This window comes from Podarcis bocagei (genome assembly GCF_964188305.1).
Source record: "Podarcis bocagei genome assembly, chromosome: 13".
NCBI classification, from domain to species: domain Eukaryota; kingdom Metazoa; phylum Chordata; class Lepidosauria; order Squamata; family Lacertidae; genus Podarcis; species Podarcis bocagei.
In genome coordinates, this window is record NC_138138.1 from 23113635 (window position 1) to 23130041 (window position 16407).

The following is a 16407-nucleotide window of genomic DNA, read 5'->3' on the forward strand; positions in this document are numbered from 1 at the left end:
TTACCTGATCCTGACATCAGGTGATTGACAGGGGTGTGTGGCCAGTGGGAAATACCATCTCACGTCAAATTAGGAGACCTGGGAAGTATAATTTGTTCCATGGCCAGCGATCCCCAACCCATGGTTTAGACTGTTGGAGGGAAATATCAAAAAAGAGCCCTGTGGACCTTAAGAACTTGGACATTTATTATTAAATAAATTTCTATGCCATACAGTCTTCTGGTGTTTGCTTGTAGTCTGTCTTTAGCAAATAGGGGTTTATATCTGGACTCCATTCCTCTTTGAGGAATTGTATGCACTGAGCAGGTTGCCCAGTACAATGTAGAGGTGGGTTAGGGTTAGGGTTAGATTATGGTTTTAACAGATGCTTGGGCAATAGGCTGAACTTGTGGAATACAAGTTTAAAAAGTGGCATGATTGCCGCACCAATACGATATTTAAATGCAATGCATGCTTGTTTTGCAGTCTTAAACTGGTCTTTTTCTGATACCTTACACAGGAACAGTCCTTTGTGATACAGACACACACATATTATGGGTGGGCAAGAGTGAAGGGAGTCAGGTTGGAGGGCATATTGAGTCTGTTTTTCAGCCTTAGTGTGGAAGCCGGACCAGTGAGCAGTTTGCTGGCAGCACCTTCCTGAGTTAAAACATGAATGGATTCTTTCCTGAAAGCTTCCATCCATCAAAAGCTTTTAGGGGCACTGTGCAACTGGGAAAGCCTGGCATTTAATTATGATATTAATGTTTCAACTGCAATCCTTCAAGTTGTCGGCCTTGGATTCCACTCTTTCAGCCTGCAGCCAAAGCCCTGACTGAGGCAACTTAAAACTTGCACCCCTGCATTGTACACGACAACCTGCTCAGTGTATAGTTTAGCAAAGAAGAAGAATCTTACCTCCTTATCCTTCATTGTGGGAGGATCCTAGCACACATACTTTGTATGCAGAAGGTTCCAGGTAAAATCCCTGGAAGTCTTTGCATAAAAAGCATATCCAGGTAGAAAAGATCAGGTAGCAGATGAAAGAGTCTCTGTCTTAACTCCTGGAGGGCTGTTCTCTGCCAGAGTGGGCAGCTGCCTTCTACAGATGCTGGCAATTGAATCTGGAAACCTTCTGCATGCAAAACATGCACCCCGCCATTGAGCATTGTCTCTTCCCAGAACAGCATACAATGACTACGTTGGTGGATGCATACCCTAAGTAGGAATGGTTCACACATAGACTACACCCATGGCTTGGTGTCTGGTGGCTTGGATTGCTCATCGCTTGATGCCTTGCAGCTGATTGTAGCAATAGAAATGATTGAAAAGTACTGTATTTATGGCAACATGGAAGTTCTGGCTATAGTGTATATTATTTGTTGGTGCATTCACCTATGCAAACTGTTGCTTCTTGTGTTGCAGTCTTTGAGTGATGACTTCTCATGTGTGAACCAGCCCATTGCTCATAAATATCACTATTATCAAGTTATGCATCACTAGGGCTCATTTGAATCAGGGTTCTTCAACACTTAGCCTGGAGCTTGGCCTCTGGCTTTTCTCAAAATTGCAGTCTTTAGTCCAGAAATTTTAGCTCTCACCTCAGGTGTTTGGTGGCCATTTGTGGTGGTTCACAGTGCTAAGGCAAAGGTACTTGGTACATGTGCTAGGCTAGGCATTTCTTACTATGCATCACATCCAATAGCTGAGCCCTTTTGCATGAAAAAGAGTTTCTCGAGCTGGAAGTCCAGCTGAAATTAAGTCCTGCATACTTCTTCTGGGAAGACAGGTTGGACTAGAAAACTCTTGGATAATTTTCCAAGTTCTTTTTTGTGTCACACTTCCTTTTCTTTACCTTCTTTGATTTCAAAACAATGCAGAGAATACATGGAGGCAGCTGAGGAGATGTTTCTGGTGAAATTTGGCTCTGTTTGGGGCCAGGGACTTAGACCCAGCAAACTGCCCTGAACCCATTAAGAAAGCTCTGCTAATGCAGTTTGCACAGCAGCCTGAGATGAAAAGAAGAGTGGAGTTTCCAGTAAAGCAGAGAGAAGGCGAGACAGAAGAATCTCCTTGGGGGAATGTCTGGGGTTCACTCAGCTAAACAGCTTTGCTGAGCAATTTGAGCTGTTGGCAAGGGAGGGCCAAATGCTCACTAACCTTGTTCAAGGAGACAAGGAATTTGATGGGCAGTTTTCTAACATGTTAAGGATTCTAAAACTTAAACCTGGAACCTCATAACCTGACGTAACCTAGTGATCTCTTTGATACTATCTGTGCAACTTGGACCCTGCTGCTGGTTGTATGAAGCCTCTGGATTCTCCAAGTTTTTCCATTATGTTTTACAATCATGGGAAATTCAAGTGCCTTTTCTTGAGACTCTCTTGTGAAAATGACCAAAGTGTAAAAAATAAAAGATGCAGTAAACACTACCTTTGAAGGTCTATGTGTGCTCAGATCTTGGACCCTCTTCAGGCAAAGAAAACAGAAGGGATGTTCACCATGGGCCCAGCAATTGGTAGTTAGTCTAAGGGCTACAGCCTTTTGCCCTTGCTTGGTTGACAGAACACTCTGCCTGCTGTTCTTCTGTGTTGGATAACTGTCCTCAGGGGCCCTGGAAGGGAGAATTCCAGTACTGAATTTGGGTCTGGCTGTTCAAGACCCCGAAGTCATTGACTGGCTGGATGCAGAGGAGTGGTCAGAGGCACCAGCTGGCAAATCCCCAGGAGAACCCCCCAGGAAAGAAGGCTCAGAGCCAGGGGATTGGTGGTGGGGCAATGATGAGTGGTCAGAGGGAGAAGTAGGAGCAGAGTGGGAGGAGGAGGCATTGGAAGCTGAAGAGGCAACAGGGTTTAGTGAGCAGGAAGAGGCGGTGGCAGAGAGTGGTTCAGACTCAGAGGCAAGAGAGGAGGTGGGGCCAGGAGACAAAGATGGGGCAGGCTGTGTAAGAATCCAGGCAGTTTTCCCCTCCTGCTGTGACCAGCTCTTCTCACCGTGGTCTCCCAGAACACAGAGAAAAATTAAGAGGGCGGAGCAAAGAGAGGCAAGATGGCAGAGCTTTAGGCTTCTAGAGAAGGAACCAGGGTAGGAGCCTTAGAGAGCGGTGGGAAGGCAGGGACCTTTAGTCCTCAGAACTGCCTCATTGGGGCAAAACCTACTGAGAAGAGTTGCTGTGTTCATTAGGCATGTGCTGTTTTGGTTTCTTTGAATAAAGAGTTAACTTCACTGACACTGTTATTTTTTATTGCTGACCTGCTCGTGACTCTGGCTCCTGATACCCAACCTAGCCCTGCAGGTTTCCCATAACCAGGCCTAGGACCAATAGCTGGCATCTTTGGGAGCTGCTAATGGCACACTCCCAATGCAGCCATTGGTCTAGGCCCATTTCCCATCAATCTTTCAATAAAGACTGCATCTGCCATTATATTTGCTCATAGCATTCTGAACTGACACTACATCACTCCAGAGCATTGTGGGCAATTACAGTGGCATACTTCAGGGTACATTAGAGAAGAGCCAATAAACATGGAAACAGATAGGTAGGGATGAACCAGAAGATCCACCGGGGGGGGGCACCAGAGAACCCCCTCAAACCAAGAGCCAGTTCTTGCCCACAAGAAGCTTTTAGAGGCTGCTGCTCAATTCTCAACCATGTGAATCCATCTAACATATTGTTTGTTCTCTTCCTCCCTGTTTTGCTGTTTATTGCTTTGGTCGTTTTCACAAACAACATTTGGATTTTTGTAGTGTCTGTAAATCAAATGGTAAAGCCACAAGGGTTGGTCATATGTGGATTCATTTTGACATGGTTCTGGCTGGGGCTGATGGGAGTTGAAGTTCAAAACATATAGAGGGCACCAGGTTGAGGAAAGCTGTGTTAAAAGAATTGCTTAATAGTTCTGATGAAGTTCTCATCTATACTTAGTCAGTTGCCTAGATGGGAGGCCTCCCAGAAACCCCTCTATGTACTGCCAAGGGCTCCTTAGCAGATGATCATGATGCAGACCTAGCAAATACATGAACAATATTGAGAAACTCAAAAGAAGAATGCAACGGGAAGTTCTCTTGCATAAGCTCCATTGAAATGTGTGTGAGATTTGCTGAATTTTCTGCTAGATTGTAGCCCCCTTCTGGTCTCCCTTACATTGAAAGTGTACTTATTGTACATATTATCCTTCAGGTTTCACCCTAAACACATGTGCTATTTCTAGAGACCTGCTATGCTCTAAATAGTGTCCTCATGGCTGCAAGGTGGTACTGTGGCTTGCCCATAGCACACAGTTCAAAGCTGGAGGAAGGAGTTCTTGATATATTTAGAAACTGCAGAGAAGCAGTTGGTGTTTGGTGGTGTTGTTTTAAAACAAACTACAGTCATACCTCGGGACATGGGTGGCGCTGTGGGTTAAACCACAGAGCCTAGGACTTGCCAATCAGAAGGTCGGCGGTTCAAATCCTTGTGACGGGGTGAGCTCCCGTTGCTCGGTCCCAGCTCCTGCCCACCTACCAGTTTGAAAGCATGTCAAAGTGCAAGTAGATAAATAGGTACCGCTCCGGTGGGGAGGTAAACGGCGTTTCCGTCTGCTGCTCTGGTTCACCAGAAGTGGCTTTGTCATGCTGGCCACATGACCTGAAAGCTGTCTGCAGACAAACGCCGGCTCCCTCGGCCTATAGAGTGAGATGAGCGCACAACCCCAGAGTCGGTCACGACTGGACCTTTACTTTTACCTTTACAGTCATACCTCAGGTTGAAGTAGCTTCGGGATAAGTATTTTCGGGTTGTGTGCTGCGGCAACCCGGAGCGCATTACTTCCGGGTTTCGCCGCTCGGACATGTGCAGATGGTCAAAATAACGTCATGCGCAGAAGCGGCGAATTGCCACCCACGCAGACGCGGGTTGCGTTCGCTTCTGGATGCGAACGTGGCTCCGGAACGGATCCTGTTCGCATCCAGAGGTACCACTGTATTTTTTGTATTGTAGTCGCTCAGTGTGCTGATTGTAGATATGGGTGCTCCTGAAGAACAATCATGTGAGGTCCGAAACATTCTCTAAATGGTGTCCCTTGGCTTAGATCTCCCAGAGTGAGCTTGAATGTAATATGCATGGCCTTTGCCATTTTAGAGGTGATTCCTGCTGCCTCTGCCACAAGTAGGAAAAGGTCTGCCAGGTTCAAGAGATGGTTGAGGGCTGGCAGCAGCACTCTTTTAGTTTGGTCAGCATGAAGCCTGAAAAAACTGGCCTAACCCTTCCACTGTTCAGCGAAGGATGAGCAACCCTGTGTTTTCCATTTACTCTCTTTATCACATCATAGCATTGCCTGGAAGGATATTAATCGAGCTTTGATTGTTCAATTATTGTTAGGGTTTTTCCTCTACTTTTCTCTGTGTGTGCATTTTTTTAAAAGTCATTGTAATAAGTTAACATTTACGGTTCTCCTTCACAGATCCAGAGAGCAGGCAAGGGGTGGGGGTGGGGGTGGGTGGGAAAGGCACTCTCAATAATTTATTTTAAAATCAATGCTAATGAGGTTGTGTCTCGTCATTGGCCTGAGTTTTACAATCAAGCCTGATTTATTTAGAAAAGATCTTTGGTGCCACTTTCCCATCTAACGGTGGGGGTGGAACAGGGCAGGGAGAGCTGTTTCTGTGACCCTCCAACTTCAGATCCAATTCTAAATTCACAGAGGGATGAACTGACCAGGTTTGCATTGATTTGAATGGAGAGTAAGAGACAGCTGTGCCCCAGACAAAGTGGTGGTAGGGAGAAGCTTGGCTTCCAGAAAGTGCAGCATGGCAGGTTGTCCGGCACACTTTGCACTAATTCTATGATATTGGCAAAAGATCTGTTTCTGAGTCTGACCAGCTTTGCATCTGATCTTCTGTCAGCTATCTTGTTTTGTTTACTGAGAACTAGAGCTCTGTGCCCCAGAGGCGCTAGATTTTATACTACAACCAGAATTGTCTTCCGGGTTTAAATTTCCTTATGTTAAACAAACAAATAAACGAGAACCAGAATTCGGCCTCCCAAGTGTTTCAGTTTTCATTTTTAGAAGCAGGCTTCCAGGCCTTGAGACTTCAAACACAGGCTGGTAACATTTTGATGGGACTGAATGGAGCTGCTCTTGGTCTTAAGTGGCTCATGAAAGTGATACCTTAATGTTGGGCATCCCACAAGTGGAATAATGTTTGTGCACAGTAACATACATACCTTCAGTTACTGCTGGGGAAGAACCAGTTCTTTATGCCAACACAGCTTTTATCTTGTGAATACAGATGTCTGTTTGCTAAGTGATAAAATACCAGCTTGTCTTCCCATGTGATGGGGAATTTTTTTTGCCACACATCTGCACTTGATCAGCAATCTTGGAAAGAGGCAGCCTGATAATTCTGCTTACTGTCCTTGGTGGGATGATACAGACAACCAGCTTACCAAGTGGTTAAATTCATCCTGTGTTAAGTTATCACTTGGCAAATGATAACTATCTGTATTTGGCCTCTGTTTTCCTGTTAGTCTCTTAACCCATACTGCCTTCTGGAATGCATTCCCCCCTTGTGCTAAGTCCGTCCTTCCGCATCCACACGCATACAGCCCTCCTCCCTTTTCCTCTTCCCATGGCCTCCATCATCTCCTGACAGTGTGTTTCATTCATTGTCTTCTCTTTAGTGAGACCGGAGATACTTGTCAAAGCTAAGGAAGCTTTCCCGCTTGTGTTATGCTTATAAAGTGCCATGTAAATTTATGACGCTATAACAAGTGATTGCTATTACTGCCTTAAATAACAATTGATAGGTTTATGGGGCATATTTTAAAATACTACCTCCCTCTGCTAGCAGGTGATAACCCATTTTCCTGTTCTATATGTTAAGCTTTCGCATGTAGGTTGTTGTTCCCGAACAGCATAGGGATGAGTGCCGATTCTAACGTTGCTGTACTGACATGTTGCCACTGAAATTTTCTTCTGTATGGTCAGGGTTCCACGTGGCTGTGGAAACATCTGAAATGGCTTGCCCAAACTGCCTGATAAGTAGCCAGGTGGTCATTGATCAGGAAGTATGGCACTTAAATGGGTTCTTAACCATGCCAAGCCAAGTACAAATGCAGACAATGTCACGGTCAAATGGGGAACTCGACTATGCAGAAGTGAGTTTTGGCAGTAGTGACACCTGAATTAGACCATTGGATTGCTTCACTCTTAACATTTGTATGTAGTGTTGGCATTAATATAATGTATGTTAATATGTGGCTTTGGTAGGAGAGAGGTAGGAGAGCTGTTTTCTCCAAAACTTGCTTTAGGGCAGAAGATACTTGTGATTTCCAATGCAGTGAAGCTACGCTCAAACTACCACCACCACACCTAAGATGTTACTTCTGTTATAGCTGTAAGCCAGCCAAGGTTAGAATCAGTTTAGTGAGATAGTTGAAAAGAGATCAGAAGAGGCTTTTCAGGGGTTTGCATTATTTCAAAACCACACATAACCTGTTTGACCAGGGATAACTGTGGGGCAAAATAAATGGGTTCACACACCATGAGAAGTGAACTTTCTTAGAGAGTATTGTCTGTCATAGTCTCTAATAAGCTCATAGCAGAAGAACGATTTGAACCAAGGACTCATCCTTTTCACAAGTCAGTCTATTAACCATTGCCCTGCTTTAACTCTATGAAGTCATCACAGATGACTTTTTAGCATGTAAATAAGCAGCCAGTGGGCTGTGGTAGTAAACAGGAAGGATGCATATCCCATGCCGGCTTTAGGGCCACTTCAAATGTTGCAAAATACTTAAAACAGGAAAACAAGCCTGCAACTGGTATATTCTGTACAGTGGTACCTCGGGTTACATACGCTTCAGGTTATATACGCTTCAGGTTACAGACTCCGCTAACCCAGAAATAGTGCTTCAGGTTAAGAACTTTGCTTCAGGATGAGAACAGAAATCGTGCTCTGGCGGCGCGGCGGCAGCAGGAGGCCCCATTAGCTAAAGTGGTGCTTCAGGTTAAGAACAGTTTCCGGTTAAGAACAGACCTCTGGAACGAATTAAGTACTTAACCCAAGGTACCACTGTATAGTGATCTCACACTTGGGTTTATTGCTGCTTGTAGATAATGAACAAACATAGGGAGTATTGCTGACCACAGTGTCTCTTCAGTTGGAAAATACATTTATGTGTATTTGCTAGATGTTGCCATCTACAGAGGGTGCGTGGTAATGCCTACATGAGAATTCTTCCCATATAAGAATTTTGCATTATAAAACATCTCTCAGAAGGCAGTGAGAGTTACCTAGTCATCTTTGTGAGGGCTAAACCAGACATGATGCAGGAGGTCTGTGGTGGACTGGGGGGGGGTACTAATTAGCAGCCTCACACTGTTGCTTTGAAGTTGAGGGAAGTAGAACTGCAGGAGGATTGGTTTAACCACATCCTCCCATCCCATTTCCCTGATTCAAATTCCTTTACGCTGAAACTGCTGTTAGCTCTGTAGAGCATGGAGGGAGGGAGACAGGTACCACTTTCTAAAAAGAGCAGCAAATAATTTTAGCCGCATGCCTGGAGCTGAGGCAAACCATTCAGTCTGGTAGCTGTACAAGTGTTGTTTGAATTGGGGGGGCAGGAATGGTTGAAAACTTTCGCAGCTGTTTCTAGGCTCCTCTGTGTGTACCATCATAGGCTTTCTAAGGTTGTATTTATGGGATTGGTTATGATCTGAGCAGAATCCTCTTAGTCTCTTCAGGTTCCAGGTCTGAATATCTGTGCCTCATCACATAATGAGCATGTGGCTCTAAAGCCATAATCAGGTTGTCTCTTGTCCCCTGAAGCTGTCCACATAAAATATCCTCTGCAGGCCCATCCCAAGACATTTTGCTGCCCAGAGGAAAGAACAGAGTTGTATCCACTCCCATTCTGTGTACAGAAGCTGACAGACTTTGTGTCAATCGAATCTTCCCTTTACAATGGCAGTGAGAGAGCACCCTCTACTGTACCTGAGGGCAGCAGGCTAGTTTAGGGGATGTGGGGCAGGTCATGTGGCCCACACAATTCTGCCTTTCACCACTTTTCTGCCACTGCCCGCCTCATAGCATCATGTGACCTGACTGCTTAATGGTAGGGCCAACCCTATATTCTGTTGCTGCCTTGTACCATCACTGCTATGGCAGCAGAGTTTTAAATATTTTATTTTATTTTATATTTTATTGATAAAATGGAGTCTCTCTGCAAATGGATGGCAACATACTTAAGAAGTTCTTGAGGATAAAAAAAAGCATCAGTGATGGACGTTCTGATAGCAAATGAAAAGGTAAAGATCTAGTGCTAGGTAGAATTTTGCTATCCTAATCTTGCCCTTTTTTTGTAGAACTAGATGCCAAGGCAGAGTCATGGCACAAATTATGCACTGGTGCTCTGGAGCACATAAGTCAGTTACCAAGTACTTTGTTCCATTGTTTTTTTAGAAACATCCCCCCCCCTCCACATGCAAATAGTGATGGGCAGTCACAGATGTTTATATTTGTTTTGTGGTTATTTTTAAAGCTATCTTGGGTCTAAAATCCAGATTATAGTATAATTTTGCAAAATTAGTTTTCTGGCAGAAACTGCTAGATTTACTTCACTTTTTATCTCATTGTAGATGATGAACTTGGTTTGTCCACTTCAGATGGCAGAGAAGATGCTGGAAGCATGGAGAAGACAGGTAAAAGATAAAATATCAGTTTGGAACTGCTTTCAGATCAGCATGCATTACATCATCGTCATCATCACCACCATAATTGCAAGGTGTACACCAAAGAAACAAAACCATATTTGGACACACATATATTACACAGGTCCACACACAAAATTTGGCTGCAGCTCCTTGTCAGTTGTATACTTGATGACAAACCTGGGTCTGCTGCCACATTATATATAGAACAGCCCTGAGTCAGCCTTCTTTTACTTTCTTCCTTGCAGTAAGAACCACAGGCAACCCAAGCTGACAGTGCTTGACTGAAATTGCCATAGATACAGTACAACTTTCAAACATGAATCATATTCAGTACTGATGGCCTTTGAGCTTGTTAATTTTCTAAGGGTTTGGGAGGCTACAATGTGTTACTCGGCTAGGCACTGTATCTTTTTCTCAAATCTAAAAAAAAGAGAAACATTTAGAGTGCCATTTCTTTCTAACAATTACTAGCCTTTGTTAGATTCAGGTAGGTAGCTGTGTAGGTCTGACGCAGTCGAAATAAAAAAATTAAAAAATGTCCAGTAGCACCTTAGAGACCAACTACATTTGTTAGTTAAAGTGTAAATTCTCTTCCCCTAACATCCTTAGTGTACACTTAGTATACACCCTTCCCCTAGCATCCTTAATAGTTCACCTATGTTTGGGGGCAACATATAGACATGCTGACATTTAATCAATCAATTAAAACCTGGATCATTAATTGTGTATGTGCGTGTCACACCACATGCATCAGTTGACACTCCTGTCTTGTAGCTCTGCTGGAATCCTTGCAGGAAAAGAATCTAAAGGAATCTCAGAGAAGGCAAATCCAGTGGGACACCTCCACGCCTTCCAGGGGAATGCAGTTGTGGGAATTGTACTCTTTATACTGATCTTCATCAAGCAGTCCAAAATTTATGCTTCACCATCCCTACAAAGCAAAGCACATACCCTGATGGTGAGGAGGAAACACACCTTTCCCTGGCCATCAGTCCAAATTAAGCAAATTGAACAGATGTAGAATTTCTTAATCCCAAGATAGGAAATAGGCCTTTCATAGTGTAAAATTTAAATACAAAAGATGAAAGAGGAATACGGCGCACCACTCCTCCATCCTTAAATCTATAGTGGGTTAAGATTGACAGATCAAGGATGTTTACTTCTATCAGGCTGCCTAATTTAGCATCCAGTTCTTGGCTGCTGTTTTCCCCCCAAGTGCAAATGCTTTGAATATTCCTACTTCCCTCACCCCTCCTTGTTCAGGAAACAGGTACCAAAAAGTCTTTGAGAAGGAGCCAGGCTCGTAAAACTTGGGCAACAGATGGGCGGAGGGGAAAGAGAATTGTCAGGAGTGAGGAAAGCAAAAGAGGAAAAGCTTATGGAAAAAACGAAGGAGGAGATGGATACAGACCCAGTAACAAAACAAAGGCAGGGTGAAAGGAGAGTCACAGTTACCAGCGCCAAGAGGAAAGGAGAGCAGGGAAGTTCTGTAGACTGGAAAGTTTGCCTTCTCAGTCATTACGCCCAGCCACCACAGGCTGCCTGCTCTTCCAGAGTGCTCAAGCACCTTCATTCCCACCCTTGCTTTTTCCTTGAGAATTGAAGCCATGCAGGATCTGCGCAGAAAACCTGTTTCCTGGATCAGTCCTGTCCCACCTACCCACCAGCCCACTTGCTTCTCTCTCTGTTGGAATGTAAGGGCCCAGTTCAGGAAAGAAGCACTTAGGCAGAGCTGCTTTGAGCTTCCTGCAGTTCTGGGTGTTGTCTTTTTGTCTGCAGCGCAGGAAACAGCAGTGTTCTAGTAAACTGTATTTTGTCAAGGCCACTAAGATGGTATTCCCATTTCCAACATTTTAGAAGCATCTTAGAAGAAGCACTATTGCAGCACTTATTTCCAAAGGAAATACTGGGGCTCACATCCCCCAGAAGCTATTAGAAGCTATGGCATGGGAGCAAGAAATTCTGACCCTTTAGCTGAGATGTGTGATGAAGATTGGCTGTGGTTTCCTCCGTAAAAGAGCAGATTCACTCTTCACATGCTCAGTCGTGGATGCTCTGTATGATTGCTTTATATTTTTCATAGCTGAATGCTGGCACTGAAAACAGTTCTTGGAGCTCAGCTCTTCCTTAAAATAAAACCTGCACTATTGAATTCAGCTAAAAATGCTTGGTTACACACACACACACACACACACACACACACACACACACACGCTCCCCTACATCCATTTTAAAAACGATTTTAATGATTTCTAACTAATATGCTTTTATTGTTACTTTATTATATTCATGTAAATCACTATTAAGTGAAGGGAGGAGCACTATATAAGTAAATTATTATAATCATTTTATTTCTTTTTGTACCAAATGTTTCCTTAACAATGGCTTTCTTAATATACAGATCTTAGCTATTTAGCAGCTCTCTCTTTTTAACTTGTGAAGGAGTTTCTGCAGACGGCGCTTTTCAACTAGCTTGCTAATCAATGTTACCTAAAGCAGGGTTATCCAGATGCTGTTAGACTCCACATACTATCAACCGCAGCCAATATGGTGTATAGTATGGGATGGTGGGAGTTTGCTTTCATATTGCTTCCACACTAGCTGTTGTGTGTGCAATTGCAACCAGTAATTAAAGCCTCCTCCTTACGGAAACAGGAACTAATATAAAAGGCAATTTATTGTTAATGCCATGACCACACTAAACAGAAGACAATTTAAAAAGGAGGAGGAAGCTGTTAATGAAAGTTGCAGGAGAATTTTGCTTAATGGGCTTAAGGAATATTCATGGTGTGGCAGTCGTTGGCATGGATGTGTCACACTTGGGAATGATTTAGGCAGAGATGACGCTTTAGACTGGAGACAGTGCTAGGGCATCTTGCAGAGGACGTTAGGGCAAATAATTTGGGGTAGTGTTAAATTCATTTTGGGGTGCAGAGATGTGCAGACTCCTTATTCAGGCTGCTCAGATAGCTCTGTGTTATGTAAGGAAATGGGAACCAGGAATCAACATCAGCCTCCTGGGGAAGCCTGAAATAATATGAAGCTGACTAAGACATACACAAATGTGGTGGGGGTGGGAGAAAGATTAAAATTCAAAACAAGAGGGAGAAAAACTAGTTTGACTATTGAATCTTCCCATCTATGGTTGCCTAGTGATAAGCCCCATGCTTGCTTCTCTCTTTAGATGAGAAGCTCTGAGCCCTGAGCAATTTTTTAATTTTCTACATGATCTCCTTTACTCTCTTCCCTGTTTTGTGTCTTACCCCCTGTTCCCTTTTCAATATCTCACACAAAAGAAGTAGACCTACTTTTTTGCATGTACCGTTGCTGAGATTTGTGTTCTCCCTGCTCTGCCGTTACTCATTTCAACAAATTTAGGTAATCTAAAATTGACCACACTAATTTGAGGGTTTCTTATCCTAATGTCCCTTACATCCAAACAGGGACGCGGACTTAGAAAAAATATTGGGGGGGCCCGGGAAAGCTCATGAATAATAAATAAGCTCATGAATATGCAAATAAAGTGGCTCCGGCCCTAAATAGGGCAAGCCACGCCCCCCAGCCAGCCGATTGGCTGGCTGGGAGGTGTGGCCAGTCGGGATTCCCCTGTTCTCGCGGGATTTCCGGCCGGGGCTCTCCGATTAGGGCGCGCGGCTGGCTGGCTGGCGAAGGAGGAGGCGGGGGACGGCGGCGGCGCTCTGCTGGAAGGGCGCCCGCCCGAGATTATTGGGGGGGCTGAGCCCCCCCAAAATTTTTTTGAGGGGGCTCGAGCCCCCTCAAGCCCCATGGAGTCGGCGCCTATGCATCCAAATAATAATGCTTTCCTGCCCTCCTCCTCGTGTGGGCCTTCTATTCTGTATCACAGCCAGGACTCCATTGGGGGCATATGGCACACCCTAAATTTTGAGCAAGAGAAAGCAACTGGGGAAGGGGGCTGGCATAAGCTCCTGAGCCACAAAAGCACAAGAGTTTAGCTGTGGGAATCCTGTCACTGAAATGGAAGGTGAAACCTCCTTGAAAAACTACCAGACTATTAATGCATGCATTTAGGCAGAGACAGGCACCTTTTCTTTTCATTAGCACCCTAATGAAAAACTCTTGAAGGCTTCATTCAAATAGTGAGTGGGAGCAGACTTGCAGACAATCACGCACTTTTAATGCACACACACACACACAGCTATCATTTCCATCCATAATGCACAGACCATACAATAAAAGGAAAATAACATAGCTTTAAAAGACAAAAATTCACTTGCATATCTTAATTAGCCCTCAAAGGCCATGATAAAAATTAAGCTTCTAAGACACTGTTTAAAATTAACGAGGAATGAGGCATCTCTGATTTGAAATCAAATTTGTTAAGTGGGGTAGGAGTCACTGCTGAAAAGGCCCTGTAATTCTTGGTAACTGAAGTTTCATCCTCCATTTTCTCCATAGACATTTTAAAAAACATTTCTAAGTGTGTTATAAAAACACCTGCATCTCTCCCGACTGTGCAAAAAGAGCTCAGCAATCCAAGGAGAAGAATGCAGACATGAACGCACAGCTGAACTACAAACTCTGCCTTATAGCTGTTCAAAGCCCCAAATTCCAAAATGCCATTGCATCCTGAAGATTACATGTGTGTAATCTCCAACATGCATGGATGATTTTTTGCCTATCTGTAAACTGCAGACATCATGCAACTGGAGTTTTTCTTGCTTCCTAAGACAAATCTCCTTGCAGAAGAAGGAGCTATAATTGCACACCTTACAAAGCAAACTACAAAGAGGGACTTGTCCCCTGCATTGTAATGCTAATGAAGGCTCTGCCTCTCTCCTTTCTGGTCCCTTCACACTTTGCCCCCTTGAGCTGTTGCCCACCTGTCAGCTGTTGAGTAAAAACAGCTGTGCAGGGATAAAGAAAGTGTAGCTCCCCACTGAACAGCTGATGGGAAAGAGGGAACTCAGGGGACTGGATGAATTCTTGCCTACAGAGCCAGCCCCCCTCCCCTTTGAGTATCAGATGCACTCTTAATTTTCCTGAGACATTTGATTTTTGAAACCAAGTTCCTCCTGCTTCAGTGATAACCCTGAAAACTTGTCCATCCTCTCTTAGCATAGCAGAAATGGAATCAGTTGTTCAGAATGAACATATACAGTACTGTATGTGGAAACCTGTACGGAACCTGTGGCTGGGCTGCAGTGCCCACCATCACTGTGCCCACTAGCCATACTGGCGAGGCTGATGGGAGTTGGGAGTTCACAACATCTGGAGGGCCATGGGTTCCTTATCACTGCTCTAGGTTTATTCTGGTTGCAGAATTGCAGTTATCTTGAGACAGAATTTGGTTACGGTATGAGAGAATGCTGACAGCCAGCCCGCCCAAGAGGGTTGAGTTGCAGCATTACCTTAGCCAAACCTTCCCATTGCCCCACACCACACCACCCTTATCAAATAGGAAAAGAATCAGTAAGTCAGCATGATCCAAAGGCATCTCCCCAATTTCCCCAAATGCCCTTTTGTTTATTTAGGGAACCTACGACGGGCACACTCATCCATAAGCGTCCTTGCTGCTGTAGGAAGCTTGCATGCAACCGATATATACAGTCAACTTGGAGGGACTCACAAGCGCCCTCCAACCACTGCCACTAGAGGTGAACATCAGTGAACTTAAGGCCCAGGTGCAGCATTTTTGGAATAAATTACCAAAATCTAAGTTCCCCGTAAAATACTGCCAAAGGAGAAATCAAGTCTGCCTTGCAGCTATTGATCTGAATGCTATAATCTATTCTTAACACTCTCTTCTCTCTCTCTACAAGGACTCAGAAGAAAGTATGTGAATTACTATCAAGGTCTGTGGGATTGTGCTGGTGGCCATCCAGATGAGCTGTCATTCCAGCGAGGAGATTTGATATACATCCTCAGCAAGGTATGTGTAGAGACAGCTTTACCTCCACAGCCTCCAGCCAATGAGTTCTATCCCTCCTAGGAAAAGAAATCAACTTCTCTAACATATAGGGTGCATCTCAAAGCTGTGGGGAGAGAGGTTCAGACTCGCTTTCTCCACATGATCAGTCAAACTGTGATCTAACCTCATTTTAGTGTCTCTGTGATACTTCTTCAGTACTTTCTTGATACCAGTAGCGTGATACCCTGCTTGCACATAATTCCACCACCCCCTTTATTAGATTTGCTAAGGCGGAAGTTATCTTGCAGCGTAAGAGATGCTGTGCTGCTATTAGTTTAATTTCTGAGTAGATGTGCACGCCAGTGCAGGAGGGGGAAAGTGCACGGCCTCTGAAAGGCTACCAGAACATACACATCTTTGCTGTGGCAGGAAGCCTTGCTGGTGTTACCAGGTCTGGTCAGGTCCCAGATCAAATGGGGCAAGGCAGTTCAAGAGTTGCAGATGCACCAATAGCTTTGAGTAAGCAACCCACACATACAGAGACTAAAAGCAAACTGAACTTCTTCCCCTAACCTGCCTCTCCCAGGCTCCACTCCCTTTTGGAGAACTAGGGTCCCTAAAGGGTCAGTCCTGTGGCCATCCTCATATCCTAGCCATCCTAGCTTCTGCCTGTTGTGCTTCCTGCACCATTGGATCAGTTGGGTACTGTGGGAGGCATTGGGCCCCTCTGCACTGGCCCTGCAAGCTCTGCCTGGTTCTATGGGTGGTTGTTCTCTAGGCTCTTGTCTGTCAGCCCCAGGCCCAATGGTCCTCTGTTCAGCAGCAGGCTTAGAGCCCTGAACC

At 44.5% G+C, this 16407-nt stretch overlaps 1 protein-coding gene across 11 annotated transcripts in view; it reads left to right on the forward strand.

Moving 5' to 3' along the window:
- Positions 1 to 16407, forward strand: part of SKAP1 (src kinase associated phosphoprotein 1) — a 354748-nt gene that overhangs the window by 267993 nt on the left and 70348 nt on the right. For all 11 annotated transcript variants that reach the window (XM_081166710.1, XM_081166709.1, XM_081166706.1 and 8 more), the window contains 2 exons: positions 9600 to 9662; positions 15476 to 15585. In XM_081166710.1, coding sequence (XP_081022836.1) covers positions 9600 to 9662; positions 15476 to 15585 — 173 coding nt within the window. The remainder of the gene's footprint in view (positions 1 to 9599; positions 9663 to 15475; positions 15586 to 16407) is intronic.